Source organism: Equus caballus, chromosome 16 (assembly GCF_041296265.1).
Source record: "Equus caballus isolate H_3958 breed thoroughbred chromosome 16, TB-T2T, whole genome shotgun sequence".
Lineage (NCBI taxonomy): Eukaryota > Metazoa > Chordata > Mammalia > Perissodactyla > Equidae > Equus > Equus caballus.
The window spans coordinates 50,816,089-50,837,766 of record NC_091699.1 but is presented as its reverse complement, the minus strand read 5'-3'; the positions used below and the strand labels follow the sequence as shown (position 1 = coordinate 50,837,766).

At 40.0% G+C, this 21,678-nt stretch overlaps 1 protein-coding gene across 11 annotated transcripts in view; it reads right to left on the bottom strand.

The window, feature by feature from the left end:
* SCAP (SREBF chaperone) overlaps positions 1–21,678 on the bottom strand; it is an 83,021-nt gene that overhangs the window by 40,991 nt on the left and 20,352 nt on the right. For 7 of the 11 annotated variants that reach the window (XM_023620527.2, XM_023620528.2, XM_023620529.2 and 4 more), the window contains exon 2: positions 1,902–2,121. In XM_023620527.2, coding sequence (XP_023476295.1) covers positions 1,902–2,023 — 122 coding nt within the window. In that variant the 5' untranslated portion in view covers positions 2,024–2,121. Of the gene's footprint in view, positions 1–1,901; positions 2,122–2,665; positions 2,762–3,596; positions 4,118–21,678 lie in introns of those variants that run through there. The other 4 variants (XM_070237787.1, XM_070237792.1, XM_070237788.1 and 1 more) reach the window with 4 other exon arrangements.

The window sequence follows — 21,678 nt, the reverse complement described above, 5'->3', positions numbered from 1 at the left end:
CTATATACATATCCTACATTCTCTGTCCAGAAAACTGCCTGGTCCCAGCTGGCTACACCCAATCCCCAGAAAATGAATAGCAAAGAGGAAACATCGTTCCCTTTTCCTGTAGCTAGAGCTGTCTTTGTGGAGTGGAATCACAACTACCACCTCTTCAACTAAAACTGCCCATACAGAATACAAGTTTAATTCAGTGTATTCCTCCATCATGTATTTCCTCACCAACTTCCAATGTGCAAAGGCACAGACAAAGAGGCCACCAAGGAACTGAGAATTCAGTGGAGGGGGAGCTGAATCCCACCTCTTCAAGAGAAGGCAACAGGAGCGAAAACCACCATAAATGTCATTACAAACTGTTGCTCCAGAAATTAGAATAAAAGAAAAAAATACTTTCAGCTGAGATGTGGTAGAACTTCAGATAAATTTTCAAGAAAGACCCAGCCTAGTGGTTCTCACTATGTGGTCCCCAGACTTGGGAACTTGTTAGAGATGCTAACTGTGGGGCCTATCCCAGAACTGATGAATGAGAAACACTGGGGTGGGGCCTAGCAATGTGTCTTTCAATATGCCCTCCAGGTGATTCTGATGCTGACTCAGGTCTGAGTACCACTGCCTTAGCAAATAGGCCAGGCCTAGAAAAGTATGATTTGAAAGAGAGAGATGGGTCAATTAGCTTAAACGGAAAAAACAAACCAACTCAAGAGTTGGGTTCTCAGAGCATTCCTAATTCATCAGTTACAGGATGTAGCCACAACTATCTTATTTTGTACAACACAATTTAACAAAGTTTAAACATCAGGACAAATACACTGAGCCAGAGTGAGGAATCTGGGTGACAGAATACCACAGGTATAGGCACCACAATCTCTAGACCTGGATTTGAACCCCAGTTTCTCTACTTATTAATTGTGTAGACCAGGCAAGTTTCTAATCCTCCATCCCTATTTTGTTAAATGGAAATATAAATGGATCACTTTCCAAAGTTATTATGAGAATTGATGAGACATTTAATCATATACCTGAAGCACCAACACAGCACCCAGCAGGAAATTCTCATCTTAGTTCTAATTAGGGAAGAGGTTGGGATCATTAACAACTGAACATCGAGTTCAGTCCTGAGCCATCCTCCTTCTGGTACAGCACTGAAAACATCTATAAATACTAGATGTACAATTAATCTGGAAACCAGAATTCTTTCCAGATGCAAAGATAATAAGATGGGCTCTTTTCATGGCTGTTAGTGTTTTCCATCAGATACCATCTTAGATCAAGCCTCTCCTATTACAATGTCATTATCAGCCACGGTCTTCAGACTTCTACAGGGCCCTGTGACAGAAAGACAGACATGGACTGAGGGCAGTTACAGTTCCCTCAACAGTCCTTGGTGAGCACAGAAGTCCCCAAGAATCAACAAGAGGACAGAAGGAGGCTCCATGTGAACACAAGAAAATGACTAGACTGCAGAGAACCCAGTCTCGAAGGCTAGCCTGCAAGGTGGTGCCCAAGGAATTGCTCCAATGGACTTTGCCTTGCAACACGTGAAGGCTCCTGCTCTTAACCAGGTACCAAAATGAAACTGCCACTGTTGAAAAAGAAAATTAAAAGAGTGTGCCTTTCAATTATCTTGCAGTTTCTTACAAGTGTCTAAACATTATTTTGAGGTAGATTACCAGTGATGTGAACAAACCTGGTGAATTACTAAGTCAGGGGGAGCCTGGACTGTTTTAAGTTAGTGGATAAACACTCCAGGACTAGAGCTCTCCACTCAACAGCTCCAACGAGCCTCAAGTTCCATTGTGTAAAAACCATACACAGTCTAAGGGCTACAGAGCAGCCAAGGTCAGGAAACCTACTGTCCCAAGGCTCCGCTCCACCATATCCAGGGCAACTCAGAAACATACCAGCAGCCTAAGATGCACAGCCCTGTGAAGAGGATGATGGGGATGGGGTAGGACGCACAGAGCAGCCCATGGTTGTAGAAGGCCTGAGATATCTTCTCACGCAGCCTTTCAGTCAGGGTCATCCTCAGTTGAAGTCACCTTGCTGCCATCCCGTAAAGTGACCATGGATCAGCCTGGCACACACTGGACAGCACTGACAATGGACATCATCTGCAGGTACCTGGCAAGAAGAGAAAAAAACAATTATTGAGGAGTACTTGGTTCTGCACACTAGGGTTGCTGGGGTAGATAGCAGTGATCTGAGTGGGGAAGTGTTTCAGGACACCCACCTGCAAGGACTGGAGACATCAATCCTAACACACACACACACACAACTCTGGTCAGTTCTTAGTGACTGTGGGCAGTTTCTAAATCAGTCTAACCAAAGAAGCCAAAAAACTCCCCCTCTAGCTCTGGTAACAAACTCTCAACCCTCGTCCATATTACACATTTCTAAAATGGTGGCACAGGAAAGCACATCTGTGTATCAGACATCTCCTTCAGCTGCTCTCGGCGAAATGGGAGTTCTGGACACCCTCCTCCACCCATCTGTGCACAGGCCAGACTGAGATAAATCCTAGGGAAAAACTTTACATAGCGCTGACCCCTCAAAAGCCACATTCTTGCACAAACAGTGATTCACTGATAAAAAACGTTCAGTGGGGTCAGCCCTCAACATAAAACCTAGGCCCCTGACATAAAGCAAATTTCACTGTGATAGCTACATTAGGTGGAAGTCTCTGCTCTTGGTCCCACAGCTGTTCCTGGGAGCATACAAGCAAAGGGCTCCTCCTACTTCTGCCTGCCCAGCAGCTGTCTCCTTTTGTGAGTAAGAGCAGCCTACTGTGGCTCAGGGAACCACCTCACTCCACAGGATTTGGCCTGGACAGACTGTCAGTCAAGGTGCCCCTCCCTGACCCACGCCAGGCCAGTTGGGCCTCTCTCCCTGGACTTTGACTTGTGAGGAGATAGAAGCAGGAACTGAATGTGGTAGTGTTTATACATCCCCAAGAGATTCCTGCTCCCAAGATTGCAGGCTGCTCTGACTCCAGTCCTTTCTAAAGACGAGTTCATCAGCTTTTCTTTCCAGTCCGTGAGCCATCCATATCCTTCCAGTAAATCCCCTTTTTGCTTGTGTGAGCCAAAGTTAATTTCTGTTGCTTCTAAGCAGAGAACTTTAAACCAATAAAATCAAGTAGGAAACTCTAGCAAATTGCCCAGGGATCTAGAATTCCCTTCTTACTGAGCTCTCCAATGGAATCCAAGTTTAAATCTACTTCTGTTCCATGTTGCTGTTTTCTTTGATCTGTGCTACAGGGAACCTGCCCAGACATGTGTCTTGGTTTGATGAGGCTCACTGATGAAAACCCAGGCCAAAGAGATGACTCCTCAAAAGTGTCAAGACCAGAAATGAGAAGTAAAAGGAGTCCTATGACAGCCAATTCACAAGAAGGAATGCTATCACTCCTTCTACCTTCCTGGAAGCGCAAGCCTTAGGGGCACAGGCAATTTTCCAGTCCAGTAACCTTCTACGGAAATACAAAGAACTCTCTCTGGGTCAATTCAATAGGCAACGGAGAGAGGAGACAGTAGGTGACAGGTGCTGGACCAAAGAGCAGAGGGGTTCACAATAGCTCAACCATTCACAAGACTCACCTAGAGTATGACAGGTGAAAGAAGTCTCAAACAATGGACCTGCAGCAGGGGACCAGCGATAGTGTTCACCACCCAGCATAAACAAGGACTCTGGGGAAGCAACATTTCTGAAACAAACACTAACGAGATATACACATGCAGAGATACACTATCAAGAGGATCCCTGAAGACTGACAGTCAGAAACCAGTTGTAGCTTTTCCAATCTCGGTCCTCTGACAAGCCCCACAACTTTTCCCTTAAGTGAAGCCCTCCAGGAAATTCTAATCCTACTAATCCCAATCTCCTTCTCAGGCCTCTTCTGCAAACACATAAGCAACAAGGGAGGTGGTGGGGAGAGTCCCACCTTTGCAGTTCAGCTCTTACATGTGAAACAACTGACAGGAGAAAAAACTATCTAATTCACTTCCATTTTGCAGAAAATACAAATCTTTCTGACAGGATGTTAGTCAATTTCAGTTTCCATTGGTCTTTATTAGTTATACTAATTGTTAATTTTCACAGCACCTGGAAAACAAAGCTTAAAAAGAAAATCCAAATTCTAGTTTATTACACAGCCCACCTACCTGAACCTAGCAAGAGAAGACATATTCATCTCTACTCCACTGTATACATTTTTCTGTTTTTTTTGAGGAAGATCAGCCCTGAGCTAACTGCTGCCAATCCTCCTCTTTTTGCTGAGGAAGACTGGCCCTGAGCTAACATTCATGCCCATCTTCCTCTACTTTATATATGGGACACCTACCACAGCATGGCATGCCAAGTAGTGCCATGTCTGCACCTGGGATCCGAACCGGTGAACCCTGGGCCACTGAAGCGGAACATGTGCAATTAACTGCTGTGCCACTGAGCCAGCCCCACCGTATACATCTTAATGCAAAGCTGTTACATAAAAATTAAAAAAAGCTATTACATAGCAAAATTTACTCAACCTGAACCAAAAACCTGTTTTTCTTATATTGCTCCACACTTACAGGTTTCTTCAGATCAAAAGCTACAGTTCTGCTTCTTGAATTTAAAGAGACACAATATACAGAAAGGATAGAGGCCCTGGAGGTCTGAGTGAACCACATTACATAAAAATGTATACATCCTCCCGTCTGCCTTTTCAGGAGACCCCACTACAAGCAAAAATAAAGGAATTTGCTATTAGAAACCCAAATTATAGAGCTGTACACATAAAGAAAAAACTACCGGAAGCAAGACAGAAGAATGGCCCTAAGGAAGTCTACAGAGAAGACAAGCCCAGATCAAGTGAGATCCTCTGGCTCACAAGATAAAGGGCACTGCACTAAGGATGGAATGGGTCCATGAGAGCAGAGTGGAGTGGCAGGCTCATCCTACTTTGTCACAGCATGCTTAAGGTGACTATGGTTCTGAACCCATCCCAAATGAGAAAATAAATGAGGAACCTTTAGAAAAACCCAAACACACAATATATATTAACATAAGACAGGATTAAAAAAAAAGATGGTTTATTTATTTTGTGCCTGTATTCATCAAACTCTCAGCATTCAACATTCTCTTCAACCAATTTGCACATATTAAGAATCAACCAAGAAAAGTAAATGTGACAAAGGCCCAAGGGAGGTGGAGACAGTAGGAAAAGTCCCACAGCTCTGTCCCACAGCTTTCCAGGATCATTTGTTGAAAATCCTTTCCATCTCGCTCAAGCTTCAGCCACAATGGGCCTATCGTGCTTGTTCTTATCCACAAACACTCACTATCCCATTTCTCTGGAATAAATCCCTAGAAGTGAAACTGCTGGGTAGTATGGTATGTTTAAGTTTTTTAAGAAATTGCCAAAATATTTTCCAGGGTACCCGTACCACTTTACATTCTCACCAGCAGCATATGAGAGATTTTGTTTCTTTGCATCCACACTAGCACTTGGTATTCCCACTATTTTCTATTTTAGCTACCCTAATAGGTGTGTACTGATATCTAATTGGGTCTTAATGTGTATTTCCCTAATGGCTGGTGACACTGAACACGTGCGTGTGTGCATGTATGTGTGTATATTCCTTAAGATGTTATATATATGAGATCATGAGATTCACAAATAGAGTTTAACTTCTTTTCCAATCTGGATGCCTTTTATTTGTTTTTCTTGTAAAATTGTCCTGTCTAGAACTTCTAGTACAATGTTGAGTTGCAGTGGTGAGAATGGAATCCTCATCTTATTCCTGATCTCAGAAAGAGAGCATTCAATCTTTGATGATTAGGTCTGATATTACATGGCAGTTTTTCATAGATGCCCTTCATCAGGTTGAGGAGTCCCCTTCCATTCCTAGTTTGCTGAGTGGTTTTTTTTAATCATGAAAGTGTGGTATGCTTTTTTTGTGTTTTTTGAGACGATCATTTTTTTTGTATCCTAATAAGGTGCATTACACTGACTGATTTTTCTCACTTTGAACTAACTTTGCATTCCTGGGTATAATCCCTTTAAATGTTTCTAGACTCGGTTTGCTAATATTTTCTTGAGGACTTCTGTGTCTATATCCCTAAGGATACTGGTCTGCAGTTTTCCTTTTTTCTTTGTCTGGCTTTAGTATTAGGTTAATGCTGGCCTCATAGAATGACATGGGAAGTGCTCCCTCCAACTTTTTTGGAAGAGTTCATGATAAATCTTCTTTAAACATTCGGTAGAATTCATTAGCAAAGATATCTGATCTTGGGCTTTTTATTTGTGGGAAGTTTTTAAATTATTAACTCAATCTTTTTACTTCTTATAAGTCTATTCAGACTTTCTATTTTTTCTTAAGTTTTGTTAGTTTGTGTGTTTCCTGGAATTTGTCCATTTCATCTAGGCTATCTAATTTATTAGCATAGTATTTACTGTTCATAGTGTTTTCTTATAATCATTTTTATTTCTGAAAAGTTGGTAGTAATGTCCCTCATTTCATTAATGATTCTAGTAATTTGAGTCCTCTCATTTTTTCTTGGTCATTCTAGCTGAAAGTTTGTCAATTTTGCTATCTTTTAAAAGAACCAACTTTTGGTTTTATTTACTCTTTATTTTTTTGTTTTTTGAGGAAGATTAGCCCTGAGCTAACATCTGTTGCCAATCCTCCTCTTTTTGCTGAGGAGGACTGACCCTGAGCTAACATCCATGCCCATCTTCCTCTACTTTGTATGTGGGATGCCTACCACAGCATGGCTTGCCAAGCGGCGCCATGTCTGCACCTGGGATCCGAACTGGCAAACCCCAGGCTGCCAAAGTGGAATGTGCAAACTTAACCACTGCACCACCAGGTCGACCCCTATTTACTCTATTGTTTTCTTAGTCTCTATTCCTTTGTTTCCACTCTAGTCTATTTTTTTCTTCCTTTTGTTTGCCTTGGCTTTATTTTGCTCTTCTTTTTCTAGTTTCTCAAAGTAGTTAAGGTTATTGATTTGAAATCTTTCTTCTTTCTTAATATAGGCATTTACAGCTATAAATTTCCCTCCAAACACTACTTTAGCTGCATGCCATAAGTTTCCACATGTTGTGAGTTTTGTTTTTTTCATTAATCTCAAAGTATTTTCTTTGATCTATTGAGATTTCCTTATATATTCTAGATATGAGTCTTTGTCAGATTTGCTGTTTGCAAATATTTTCTCCCAGTCTGTAGCTTGTCTCTCTTTTTATTCTTTTCAAAGATTCTTTGACAGAGCCAAAATTTCTAATTTTGATGAAGTCTAATTTACTCATTTTTTTTCCTTTATGGGTCATACTTTAAGGGTCATGTATAAGAATTCTTCAACAAGCCCTACTTCTGAAAATTTTCTCTGACGTTTTCTCCTAAGTTTTTTTTTACAGTTTTACATTTAAATCTATGACCCATTTCAGTTACTTTTTGTGTAAGATGTGAGCTTTAGGTCTAGGTGATTTTTGTCCCCTTCCCTATGGATATCCAGTTGTTCTAGCTCCAGCTGTTAAAAAGACTACCCTTTTTTTTCCACTGAATTGCTCTGGCACCTACCTTAGTCCGTTTGGGCTGTTATAACAAAAATACCACACTGGGTGCCTTAAACAACATATATTTATTTCTCAAAGTTCTGGAGGGTGGGAAGTCCAAGATCAAGGTGCAGGCTGATTCAGTTTCTGGTGAGGGTCCACTTCCTGCTTCGTAGATGGCTGTCTTCTCAGTGTCCTCACAAGGCAGAAAGGAGAGTGAGAGTTCTCTGGGGTTTATTTTATAAGGGCAGTCATCCCATTCATGAAGGTGGAGCCCTCATGACCTAATCACTCCCCAAAGGCCCCCTCTTTTTATCATCATAATGTGGGTTGGGATTTCAACATATGAATTTTGGGGGGACACAAGCATTCAGTCAAAAAGCAATTGGCTGTACTTGTGTGGGTCTATTTCTGGGTTTCCTATTCTGTTCCAGTGATCTGTGTGTCTAACCCTCCACCAATACCACACAGTCTTGATTACTGTAGCTATAAAGTCTTGAAATGGGTAGAGCGATTCCTATTTTATCCTTCTTCAAAATTGTTTTACCTAGAGACTTTTTTCTAGATTACTTGGGATTTGCTAAATAGACTATCATATCATCAGCAAATAGAGACATATTTATTTTTTCTAATTTTAAATTTAAGTGTCTAATTTTCCATTTGTTTCAGGAGTGTTCACCCTCACTTCTTAGAGCAAGGTTTTAATTAACATTTCAATTATGCTTTTTTCTTTAAATTCTTTAATAGTTCCAACATCTCTGTCATATCATGGTTGCCGTTTGTTGACTGTCTTTTCTCCTTGGGAGATGGTGAGATTTTCCTGATTCTTCCTATGTAGAATAATCTTGAATTTGGGGATATTATGCTATGATACTCTGACTCTTGTTTAAATCCAATGGAAAATGTTGGATTGTTTGTTTTAGCAGCAATCAACTTGATTAGGTCCAATCTGCAAGTTCCTATCCACCTTCTGTGGGATGTGGGTCCACAGTCAGTTCAAAGCCCTCGCAGTACTATTTTTATCTGTCACATACATACCATGCAGTGGCCAGTGCAGGACTTGGGCAGTAGTCTACTCCACAGTTCAGGCCTCAAAGCCTTTGGTATGTTGTTTAGGGTCAGAGGCACATACGCTATTGCCGAGGAGAACCCAAGATGTCATACACAGTATTACAGCTTCACTTTGTTGAGTTCTTTCCTCTCTACAATCTTCCTGATACCTTCCAGCTTCCAGGGGCCCCTTTTCTGGTCTTGCGGCTAGAAAGGAAGGACTTTAGTTTCCCTGCTCCTCTGAGCAGCACCCACAACTGTGACTACCTCTGGGGTAAAGTGGTGAGAGGATCAAGAGAACAAAATCAGCAAATCTCTCCAGGCTCTTCAGACCACAATCCCTATAACTGAAAAGATTCCTCTCCCACCAGGCTGCCAATGCCATTGCTGTCTCCACCACTACATAATTTCACGGGGGCCAGGGCAGGAGAAAATGAGAAAAAACAAACAAAAAACCAAGAGATTCTCTTCCTCCATCCCTACCCACCTGACCCATGTGAATCCCTATTCCTTCTCCTCAGAGTAGAAAGAGATAGATTCTATTGGACCTCTTTCTGTCTGTACCTAGTGCCCAGTTCCAGGTTTTGGGTTACCTTTGAGTCCAGTATGGAAGGTATTCTATGGAGAGAAAAAACAAACAAAAACAGTTTCCTTCCCGAATCCAACCGCTACCATTTGTCTTTCAGGGTACTCAGATAGCTCATCCATGCAGTCTGTGCAGGGATCTTAGCTGAATTCAGTCAGAAAGAAAAGGCAGAGTGTGCTTGCTACATCTTGACTAGAATCAGAACCCTTACATTTTTTAATGTAAAAATCTTCATAAATTTCTGGATTCTTTGCCATTGAAGAAACTTTCCATACTATGGCTGTTGGCATCTCTCTCTCAATCACATCATCATTCCATTGTAGAAGTATGTAGTGTCCTACTGTATTTAACATGTTTTCTACACAGAGCATGTATGACTTTTACAATCTGAAAATGTAAAATAAAAGTCTAGGCAAAGAAACGTACAACAGGAGAATGGAGGGAAATGCTAGTAGTAGTTGCTGGTCTTCATGCGGAATGATTACATGGAGAGATTTTTTAAGTCAACTTTCTATACTTTAAATTTTTTTATGATGAGTACTTTTTCTTTAAATAAACTTCAAATTTAGCACAAGACATAGCAGAAAAATATACAAAGTTAAGCATACAGCTCCATGAAATTACACACAGCCACTTAACCTTAACACTACTCACATCAAGAAATAGAGCATTACTCCAAAGCTCCCCTTTACAAGTTGTAACAGTGATTGTTTTTCAACTGTAAAAGTAGTACATACACACGTTTGTATTAAAATAGTACTGGTATTTCTTCATATGTTGTCAAGGTTTATAATATTCACTTTTTCAACTGTTCTAAAAATCTCCCATACTCTTTCTAGTTGATTCTAAACCTTGATAACCATTTAAAAAGCATTGTGGGGGCCGGCCCAGTGGTGCAGCAGTTAAGTGCGCATGTTCCGCTTCAGCAGCCTGGGGTTCACCAGTTCGGATCCTGGATGTGGACATGGCACGACTTGTCAAGCCATGCTGTGGTAGGCTTCCCACATATAAAGTAGAGAAAGATGGGCACGGATGTTAGCTCAGGGCCAGCCTTCCTCAGCAAAAAGAGGAGGATTGGCAGCAGATGTTAGCTCAGGGCTAATCTTCCTCAAAAAATAAAAAAATAAAACGAAAAAGCATTTGGGAAATCTGATAATGCACATGTCATTCACTGAGAAGGCCTCAGAATCCCTAAAGAGCTGACAGAAAGTATTTCTTTCCTGAAGCCAGTCAATAAAGACTGGAGGAGATGATTGCTTCTTCAAATGTAGATAGGAATACAAGACTTCAAAGAACACGAAAAATCAAAGAAACACGATACCAAAGGAATACAATAATTTTCCAGTTACTGACCACAAAGAAATGGAAATCTTCAATCCGCCCAATAAAGAATTCAAAAAAGTTGTTTTAAAGCTCAGTGAGGGGCTGACCCCATGGCCAAGTGGTTAAGTTCCTGCGTTCTGCTGCAGGCGACCCAATGTTTCGTTGGTTCGAATCCTGGGCGCGGACATGGCACTGCTCATCAAGCCACGCTGAGGTGGCATCTCACATGCCACAACTGGAAGGACCCACGAGAAAGAACGTACAACTATGTACCGGAGGGCTTTGGGGAGGAAAAGGAAAAAAATAAAATCTTAAAAAAAAAAAGCTCAGTGAGCTACAAAAATATCACAATTCAGTGAAATCAGGAAAACAATACGTGAACAAAACAAAAATTTTAACAGATAGAAATCATAAAAAAGAAGCAGACAGAAATTCAGAAGCCAAAGAATACAATGAATGAAATGAAAAACACAATTGACAGCATCAACACCAGCCTTGATCAAGCAGAAGAAAGAATTTGTGACGTCGAAGACGGGTCATTTGAAGCTATCCAGTCAGAGAACAAATAGGAAAAAAAAAAAAGAGTAAAAAAATCCTACATGAGAGTGACAGACATCAGCAACATGGTGGAGTGAGCAGTTTTCTTTGTCTCTCCCCCTTCGAACCACAACTAATTGGACATTCATCAGTCAACAAAAGATATCCACACAGCATCTCAGGATGCCTGAGAGACCCATGCTACCATACATCAGAAGGTGGACGGACTTCTCCCCAGGAGGAGGTGGAGATAGATGAAAACTCTCCGACCCCTGGACAGCCTAGTACCTGCAAGCAACTTTCTATGGGCTGACACACTCATAGCATCGCCATGGCACCAAGGGTGGGCGTGCGCGGGCATCAGTGGCACAATGGTGGAAACAGGTGACTACAGTCCTACCTAAGCGCCCCATGACTGCTCCATAGCCCAGTGGGAAAATCCATGGCTCCAAAGCAGCCGCAGGGAAAGCCTCTACTCAGCATTAGCGGAGAGGCCCCGCCCAGCATTCAGAACACTGGGAAGCCCTGGGGCAAAAGGAGGCTGGCCAGTGTAGCAACCTGCCAGCTGCCTCTAATACACAAAGTTCTGCTGTGGCCCTGAGAGGGCAAGGGAGACCCAGAGAGACCGTGTGAGTGGGCAGTGGCAAGTTGGAGCCCCAGAGAGACTGCTCCATGGTCCAGGGGATTTTAAATCCACGGTCCCACACCAACTGCGGGGAAAGCCTCTGTGCAGTGTTAGTGGAGAGGCCTCACCTGGCAATCACAAGGCTGGAAGGCCCTGGGGCAGAAGTAGCACAGCTGGGTAAGCTAACCACAGACTGCAGTAGATACCCATAGCTCTGCTGTGGCCCATAGTGGACAAGTGAAGTCTTGCGGGTCCTGACAGTGGCAGAGCTATGAGTCTAGGTGAACCTGCTCCCGGCCGCTGTGAAAGCCCATAACACCACTGCAGACCCTAAGGAGGGAGCGTGTCTAGGTGGTCTGTGACAGTAGGCACAAGCAACCAAGGCCCCCTTGCGATTGTCCCCACAGCTGACGAGAGACCCCACAGGGCCACTGTGATCACAAGGAGGGGTCCAGGTCTGGTTAGCAACAGCTGACAGGGATCCTGGTCAATACAGATTACACAGCTGCTGCTCCCCCCATCCAGTAGAAGCAAGTGGAAGCAGTAACTAAACTCTATTTCTATGCAGAGGCACAAATCCACACGGTCAAGCCACATGAAAAAATATATTAAATCTCCAGAACAGAAGGAAAATGACAAGTACCCAGAAAACAATCCTGAAGACACTGAAATCTATAACCTAAATGACAACGAATTCAAAATAGACATCATTAAAAAACTCAGTGAGTTAAAAGAGAATACAGATAGACAACGAGTTCAGGAGCTATGTCACAAAAGAGCTTGAAACTATAAAGAAGAACCAATCAGAAATGTTAGAGATGAAGAACACAATGGAGGAGATTAAGAAAAATCCAGACTCTCTGAACAGTAGGGTCAATAATATGAAAGACAGAACTAGCAATCTGGAAGACAGGAACATAGAAATGCTGCAGATAGAGAAGGAGAGAGAACTAAGACTAAAAAGAAATGAAGAAACTCTCCAAGAAATATCCGACTCAATTAGGAAATGCAATATAAGGATTATAGGTATCCTAGAGGGAGAAAAGAAGGAGAAGGGGGCAGAAAGCCTGTTCAAAGAAATAATGGCTGAGAACTTCCCAAACGTGGGGAGAGAGATGGAACTCCAGGTGACAGAAGCTAATAAATCTCCAAACTTTATCAATGTAAGAAGACCAACCCCAAGGCATATAGTAGTGAAGCTTGCAAAAGTCAATGACGAAGAGAAAATACTAAGATCAGCAAGGCAGAAGAAAATAATCTACAAAGGAACCCCTATAAGGCTGTCAGCAGATTTCTCAGCAGATACCTTACAGGCTAGGAGAAAGTGGAATGATATATTAAAAACTCTGAAGAACAAAAACCTGCAGCCAGGAATACTCTATCCAGCGAAAATATCCTTCAAATATGATGGAGAAATAAAAACTTTCCCAGATAAACATAAGTTAAGGGAGTTCGTTGCCACAAGACCTCCCCTACAAGAAATGCTCAAGAAGACACTCATCCCTGAAAAATCAAAAAAAGTAAAGGGGTTACAAAACCCAGAGCAAAGGAGATAAGTAGAAAGACAAAATCAGAAAGTTGCAGCTGTCTATCAGAACAAGTTAGCAAAGGCTAAGTATAACATTAAAGATAAAAGGAAGGGAAACACCAAGAATAAATATAATCTTGTCATTTTAACCACAAACTCACAACACAAGAAGGAAAAAAAAAAAATCTATAATAACCTTGAAGGGGAAGAGGAAAGGGATGGAACAGCTTAACCTAGGGAAATAAGAGGCTATCAGAAAATGGACTATCTCATCTATGAGATGTTTTATACAAACCACATGGTGACCACTAAACAAATAACAAGAATAAAGACACAAATTACAAATAAGAACAAAGCCAATATGGAAATCTACCTACCTGAATTGGTAGTCCAAAACTCATGGGATGAGAAACAAAGGAAATGCAAGAGAATTGGAAAACAAGCGATAGAATGGTAGCATTAGGCCCCCACATTTCAATAATCACTCTAAATGTAAATGGATTGAACTCTCCAATCAAAAGACACAAAATGGCAGGATGGATTAAAGAACAAGACCCAACAATACGCTGCCTACAGGAAACACACTTCAGCCCCAAAGACAAACACAGACTCAGAGTGAAGGGATGGAAAACAATACTCCAAGCTAATAAGGAACATAAGAAAGCAGGTGTTGCCATACTTATATATCAAAGTAGATTTCAAAGCAAAAAAGATAAAGAGATACAAACAGGGGCAGTTTATAATGATAAAAGGGACACTCCACCAAGAAGACATAACAGTTATAAATATATACTCACCCAACACAGGAGCACCAAAGTATGTGAAGCAACTATTAACAAAACTAAAAGGAGACATCAACAACAATACAGTAACAGTAGGGGACCTCAACACCCTACTACCACCAATGGACAGACCATCCAGACAGAAAGTCAATAAGGAAATTATAGAATTAAATAAAAAACTAGACCAGATGGACTTAATAGACATATATATAGAACACTCCACCCAAAAACAGCAGGTTACACATTCTTCTCAAGTGTGCATGGAATATTCTCAAGGATAGATCATAACTTGGGAAACAAAGCAAGCCTCAACAAATTCAAGAGGGTTGAAATGTATCAAGCATCTTTTCTGACCATAATGCTATGAAACTAGAAATCAACTATAAGAATAAAGCCGGGAAAGGGGCAAAAATGTGGAGACTAAACAACATGCTACTGAACAAACAATGGATCATTGAAGAAATTAAAAAGGAAACCAAATATTGTCTGGAGACAAATGAAAACACACCATACCAACTCATTTGGGACGCAGCAAAAGTGGTCCTAAGAGGGAAATTCATTGCAATACAGGCTCACCTCAATAAACAAGAAAAGTCTCAGATAAGCAATCTCAAACACCACCTAACAGAATTAGAAAAAGAAGAACAAAGCCCAAAGTCAGTAGAAGGAGGGAAATAAAAAAAATCAGAGCAGAAATAAATGAAATTGAAAGAAAAAAGACTGAAGAAAGGATCAATGAAACAAAGAGTTCGTTCTTTGAAAAAATAAACAAAATTGACAAACCTTTAGCCAGGGTCACTAAGAAAAAAGAGAGAAGACTCAAATAAATAAAATTAGAACTATCACAACGGATACCACAGAAATACAAAAGATCATAACAGAATACTATGAAAAACTATATGCCAACAAATTGGACAATCTAGAAGAAATGGATAAATTCTTAGACTCTTACAACCTCCCAAAACTGAAGCAGGAAGAAATAGAGAATCTGAATAGACCAATCACAAGTAAAGAAATCAAAACAGTAATTAAAAAACCTCCCCAAAAATAAAAGTCCAGGACCAGATGGCTTCTCTGGAGAATTCTACCAAACATTCAAAGAAGATTTAATCCCTATCCTTCTCAAACTACTCCAGAATATTGGGGAAGATGGAGCCTCGCTAACACATTCTATGAAGCCAACATCACCCTGATCCCAAAGCCACACAAGGACAACACAAAGAAGGAAAACTACAGGCCAATGTCATTGATGAGCATAGATGCAAAAATCCTCAACAAAATTTTGGCAAACCAAAAACAGCATAACATTAAAAAGATTGTACACCATGATCAAGTGGGATTTATACCAGGGATGGTTCAACATCCGCAAGTCAATCAACATGATACACTACATTAACAAAATGAGAAACAAAAAACAAATGATCATCTCAATAGATGCAGAGACAGCATTCGACAAGATCCAAATCCATTCATGATAAAAACTCTCAATAAAATGGATATAAAAGGAAAGTACCTCAACATAATAAAGGCCATATACGACAAACCCACAGCCAACATCATACTCAATGGGCAAAAACTGAAAGCCATCCCTTTGAGAACAGGAACAAGACAAGGGTGTCCACTCTCACCACTCTTATTCAACACAGTACTGGAGGTTTTGGCCAGAGCAATTCAGCAGCAAAAAGAAATAAAAGGAATCCAAATAGGCAATGAAGAAGTGAAACTCTCACTGTTTGCAGACAACATAATCTTATATACAGAAAACCCCAAAGAACCCATTGGAAAACTATTAGAAACAATCAATAGCTACAGCAAAGTTGCAGGGTATAAAATCAACATACATAAATCAGTAGCACTTCTATACGCTAACAATGAACTGATCTTCGACAAAGGAGCTCAAGGCATACAATGGAGAAAACAAAGTCTCTTCAACAAACACTGCAGGGAAAACTGGACAGCCACATGTCGAAGAATGAAAATTGACCATTCTTTCTCACCAATCACAAAAATAAACTCAAAATGGATCAACAATCTAAAGATCAGACCTGAAACCACAAGGTTTCTAGAAGAGAATATGGGCAGTACACTCTTTGACAACAGTATCAAAAGGATCTTTTTGGACACCATGTCTTCTCAGACAAGGGAAACAATAGAAAGAATAAACAAATGGGACTTCATCAGACTAAAGAGCTTCTTCAAGGCAAAGGAAGACAGGATTGAAACAAAAAAAGAACCCACTAACTGGGAAAAAATATTTACACGTTATATTTCTGACAAAGGGTTAATATCCATAATATATAAAGAACTCACACAGCTCAACAACAAAAAATCAAACCACCTGATCAAAAAATGGGGAGGGGACATGAATAGACATTTCTCCAAGAAGATATACAGATGGCCAATAGACACATGAAAAGATGCTCATCATCACTAATTATCAGGGAAATGAAAATCAAAACTACACTAAGATATCACCTTACACCTGTTAGAATGGCAAAAATAACCAAAACAAAAAGTGACAAATGTTGGAAAGGTTGTGGAGAAAAAGGAACCCTCATACACTGTTGGTGGGAATGCAAATTGGTGCAGTCACTATGGAAGCAACCTAAGTGCCCATCAACTGATGATTGGATAAAGAAGATATGGTATATATATATATATATATATATATATATATATATATATATACAATGGAATACTACTCAGCCATAAAAAATGATAAAATAGTCCCATTCACAACAACATGGATGGACCTTGAGAGTATTATGTTAAGTGAAATAAGTCAGAGAAAGACGAACTCTGTATGACTCCACTCATAGGTGGAAGTTAAACATGTAGACAAAGAGAACTGATTGGTTACCAGAGGAAAGTGGGGGTGAGGAGGTGGGCACAAAGGGTGAAGTGGTGCACCTACAACATGACCGACAATAATGTACAACTGAAATTTCACAAGGTTGTAAACTATTATAACCTTAATAAAAAGTAAAAAAAAGAGAAATCCTACATGAATCATAGGATATCATCAAGAGAAATAATTTAAGCATTGTTGGAGTCCCAGAAGGAAAAAAGAGGGAGAAAGGGAAGGAAAGCTTATTTAAAGAAATAATGGCTAAGACTTCCCCAAATCTTGGGAGAGATTTGCACATCCAAATTCACAAAACTTATACGTCCCCAAAAAGATTCAACTGAAAAAGATCTTCTCCAAGACACACTATAATAAAACCATCACAAATCAAAGACAAACAGAATTTTAAAAGCAGCAAGAGAAAAATTATTCACATACAAGGCAACTCCCATAAGGCTATTGGCAGATTTCTCAGCAGCAACCCTGTAGGCCAGGAGAGAGTGGGACAATATATTCAAAGCGCTACAAGAAAAAACTACCAAGTGATGTCAGCATCATGGCAGAGTGAGCTCTTCCCTTAGACTCTTCCTGCTAAGATACAACTAAAAGGACATTCATAAACCAACAGAAGACATTCACACAACACAAAAGATGTCTGAGAGACCCATGCAGCCATATGTCTGAAGGTGGAGGTGCTGGACTCCCCTAGGAAGAAGTGGAAGGAGGAAAGGGGATCTCCTCTCCCTCCCAGCAGCGACCCAAGGCACAGAACCATGCAGCTCTGAGAAAAGAGGGGAGAGGGGCAGCTCCCCACAGGAATGCCTTCACACTCCACATTCCCTCACAGTCTGGGGGAAAGCTCCACACAGAGGAGGCTAAGCTATTGCAGGGATATCTTCATCAAGCCAGCACCGTAGGAGAGCAAATAGCAAGGGCAGTGCGAGAATGCTCCCAGGATCGTATATACCAAAGAAAGCACCCCTGCTCCTACACAGGCAAATGTTAGAAAAGCAGCAGCTGTGAGCGAGCAAGTCGGCAATCAGAGCTGGGCGCTGACATCACAAATGCCAAAGGACAGGCACAGACACCACAGATCATGGCAGACTCAGAATACACAGCTCCTAACCACCACCCCCAGTGGCGGCAGGTGGAATCTGCAACCAGATACTATTACTATGCAAAGGCACAAATTCATGCCATCAAACGGTATAAAGAAATATATTAATAGCGCAGACCGGAAGGAAAATGACAAGCACCCATAAATCACTCCTGAAGGCACAGAAATTTACAATCTAAATGACAGAGAATTCAAAATAACTATCATTAAAAAAACCGAACAAGTTACAAGAAAATTCAGATAAACAGTTCAATGAGATCAGGAAAAATATTAATGAACAGAAGGAATTCTTCACAAAAGAGATTGAAACTGTAAAAAAAACAATCAGAGACAGTGGAGATGAAAAACACAGTGGGTGAGATAAACAAAAATCTAGACTCCCTGAATAACAGAACTGATATTATGGAGGACAGAATTAGCAATAATGAATTAACAGAAAGAGCACTCAAGAATACAATCTCATTTACAGTCACAACAAAAAGAGTAAACTATTGGAATAAATTAACCATTGAGGTCAAAGACCTACACAATGAAAGCTATAAAACATTACTGAGGGGCTGGCCCCGTGGCCAAGTGGTTGGGTTCGCGCGCTCCGCTGCAGGCGTCCCAGTGTTTCGTGGGTTCGAATCCTGGGCACGGACATGGCACTGCTCGTCAGACCACGCTGAGGCAGCGTCCCACATGCCACAACTACAAGAACCCACAACGAGAAATATACAACTATGTACTGGGGGGCTTTGGGGAGAAAAAGGAAAAAATTTAAAAAAATCTTTAAAAAAAAAATTACTGAAAGAAATGAATGATGATATAAAGAAATGGAAAGATATTCCATGCACATGGATTAGAAAAACATAGTTAAAATGTCCACACTACCTAAAGCAATCTACAGATTCAATGTGATCCCAATCAGAATCCCAATGACATTCTTTACAGAAATAGAACAAAGAATCCTAAAATTCATATGGGGCAACAAGAGGCCCCGAATAGCTAAAGCAATTCTGAGAAAAAAGAATGAAGCTGGAGGCATCACAATCCCTGACTTCAAAATATACTACAGGAAGCTACAGTAATCAAAACAGCATGGTACTGGTATAAAAACAGACACACAAATCAATGGAACAGAACTGAAAGCCCAGAAATAAAACTTCACATCTATGGACAGCTAATCTTTGACAAAGGTACTAAGAACATACAATGGAGAAAGGAAAGTCTCTTCAATAAATGGTGCTGGGAAAACTGGACAGCCACATGCAAAAGAATGCAAGTAGACCATTATCTTTTTCCATACACCAAAATTAACTCAATATGGATCAAAGACTGAAAGGTAAAATGTGACACCACAGAACTCCTAGAAGAAAATATAGGCAGTACACTCTTTGACATCAGTGAGATCGGTCTTAGAAGGATCTTTTCAAATACCATGTCTACTCAGGTAAGGGTAACAAAAGAAAAAATAAACAAGTGGAACTTCATGAGACTAAAGAGCTTCTGCAAGGCAAAGGAAACCAGGAACAATAGGAAAAGACAACCCAACTGGGAGAAAATATCTGCAAATCATACATCCAACAAGGGGTTAATCTCCAAAGTACATAAAGAACTCACACAACTCAACAACAAAAAAAAACCAAACAACCCAATCAAAAAATGGGCAGAGGATATGAACATTTTTCCAAAGAAGATACACAGATGACCAATAGGCACATGAAAAGATGTTCAACATCACTAATCATCAGGGAAATGCAAATCAAAACTACACTAAGATTATCACCTTATACTTGTTAGAATGGCTATAATCACCAAGACAAAAAATGACACATTCCGGAGAGGATGTGGAGGAAATGGAACCCTCATACACTGCTGGTGGGAATGCAAACTGGTGCAGCCACTATGGAAAACAGTATGAAGATTTCCCAAAAAGTTAAAAATAGAAATACCATATGATCCAGCTATCCCACTACTAGGTATTTATCCAAACAACTTGAAATCAATAGTTCAAGGAGACTTATGCACCCCTTTGTTCATTGCAGCATTATTCACAATAGCCAAGAAGTGGAAGCAACCCAAGTGCCCATTGACTGATGAATGGATAAAGAAGATGTGGTATATATACACAATAGAATACTACTCAGCCATAAAAAAAAGACAAAATCGTCCCATTTGCGACAACATGGATGGACTTCAAGTGTATTACATTAAGCAAAATAAGCCAGACAGAGAAAGATAAACACTGTAGGATTTCACTCATATGCGGAAGATAAACTAGCACATGGACAAAGAGAACAGATTAGTGGTTACCAGAGGGGAAGGGGGGTTAGAAGGTGGGCACAAGGGGTAAAGGGACTCATTTACATGGTGACTGACAAATAATAATGTACAATTGAAATCTCACCATGTTATAAACTATTATGACTTCAATAAAAATTTTTTTAAATCTACCATCCAAGAATACTTTACCCAGTAAAGTTGTCCCTCAGAAATGAAGAAGTAAAGATTTTCCCAGACAAACAAAAGCTTAGAGAGTTCATCACCACTAGACCTGTCTTACAAGAAATGCTGAAAGGAGTTCTTCAAGCTGAACTGGAAAGATGTTAATTAGTAACATGAAAACAAATAAAAATACAAAACGCATTGGTAAAGCTAAGCACTCTGTCATATTCAGAATACTCTAATACTGTAATATGTTGTTTATCATATTGTTTACTGTAATATGTTGTTTGTGTTAATCACTTAATTCTAGTATAAAGGTTAAAGGACAAAAGTATTAAAAATCACTATAGTTACAATAAGTTGCTAATGATACACAATATAAAAAGATGTAAACTGTGACATCAAAAACATAAAATGGGGGGGTAAAAGCAAAGAGTTTTTGTATGCTATTGGAATTAAGTTATTAACTTAAAATAGACTGTTACAAGATGTTTTATGTAACCCTCATGCTAACCACAAAGCAAAAGACTACTGCAGATACATAAAAGATAAAGAAAAGGGAGTCAAAACATACCACTACAAAAAGTCATCAATTCACAAAGGAAGACAGCATGAAAGGGAGGAAAGAACAAAGGAACTATAAAACAGCCAGAAAACAATTAGTAAAGTGACATTAAGTTCCTACCTATCAATAATTACTTTAAATTTAAATGCATTAAATTGTCTAATCAAAAGGCAAAGAGTAGCTGAATGGATAAAACACAAGACACAATTATATGCTGCCCACAAAAGACTCACTTCAGCTTTAAGGACACAAAAAGACTCAAAGTAAAAGGGACAAAAAAAGATATCCCATGTAAATGAGAGCAGGGATAACTATACTTATATCAGACAAAACAGACTTTAAGTCAAAAACTTAAGAGACAAAAAAGGTCATTATATAATGACAAAGAGATGAATACATCAAGAAGCTGTAACAATTGTAAATATATATGTACCCAACATCAGAACACCTAAATATATGAAGTAAATACTAACAGATCTGAAGGGAGAAATGGACAATACAGTAATAGCAGGGGACTTCAACAACCCACTTTCAACAATGGATAGATCATCCAAACAAAAAATCAATAAGGAAACGCTGGACTTGAACTATACTTTAGATCAAATAGACCTAACCGACATACAGACAACATTTCAACCAAACAGCAGCAGAATAGACATTCTTCTCAAGCACACACAGAATATTCCCCAAGACAGATCACGTGTTAGATCACAAAACAAAAATTAGCAAATTTACTAGGACTGAAATCATACTAAGTAT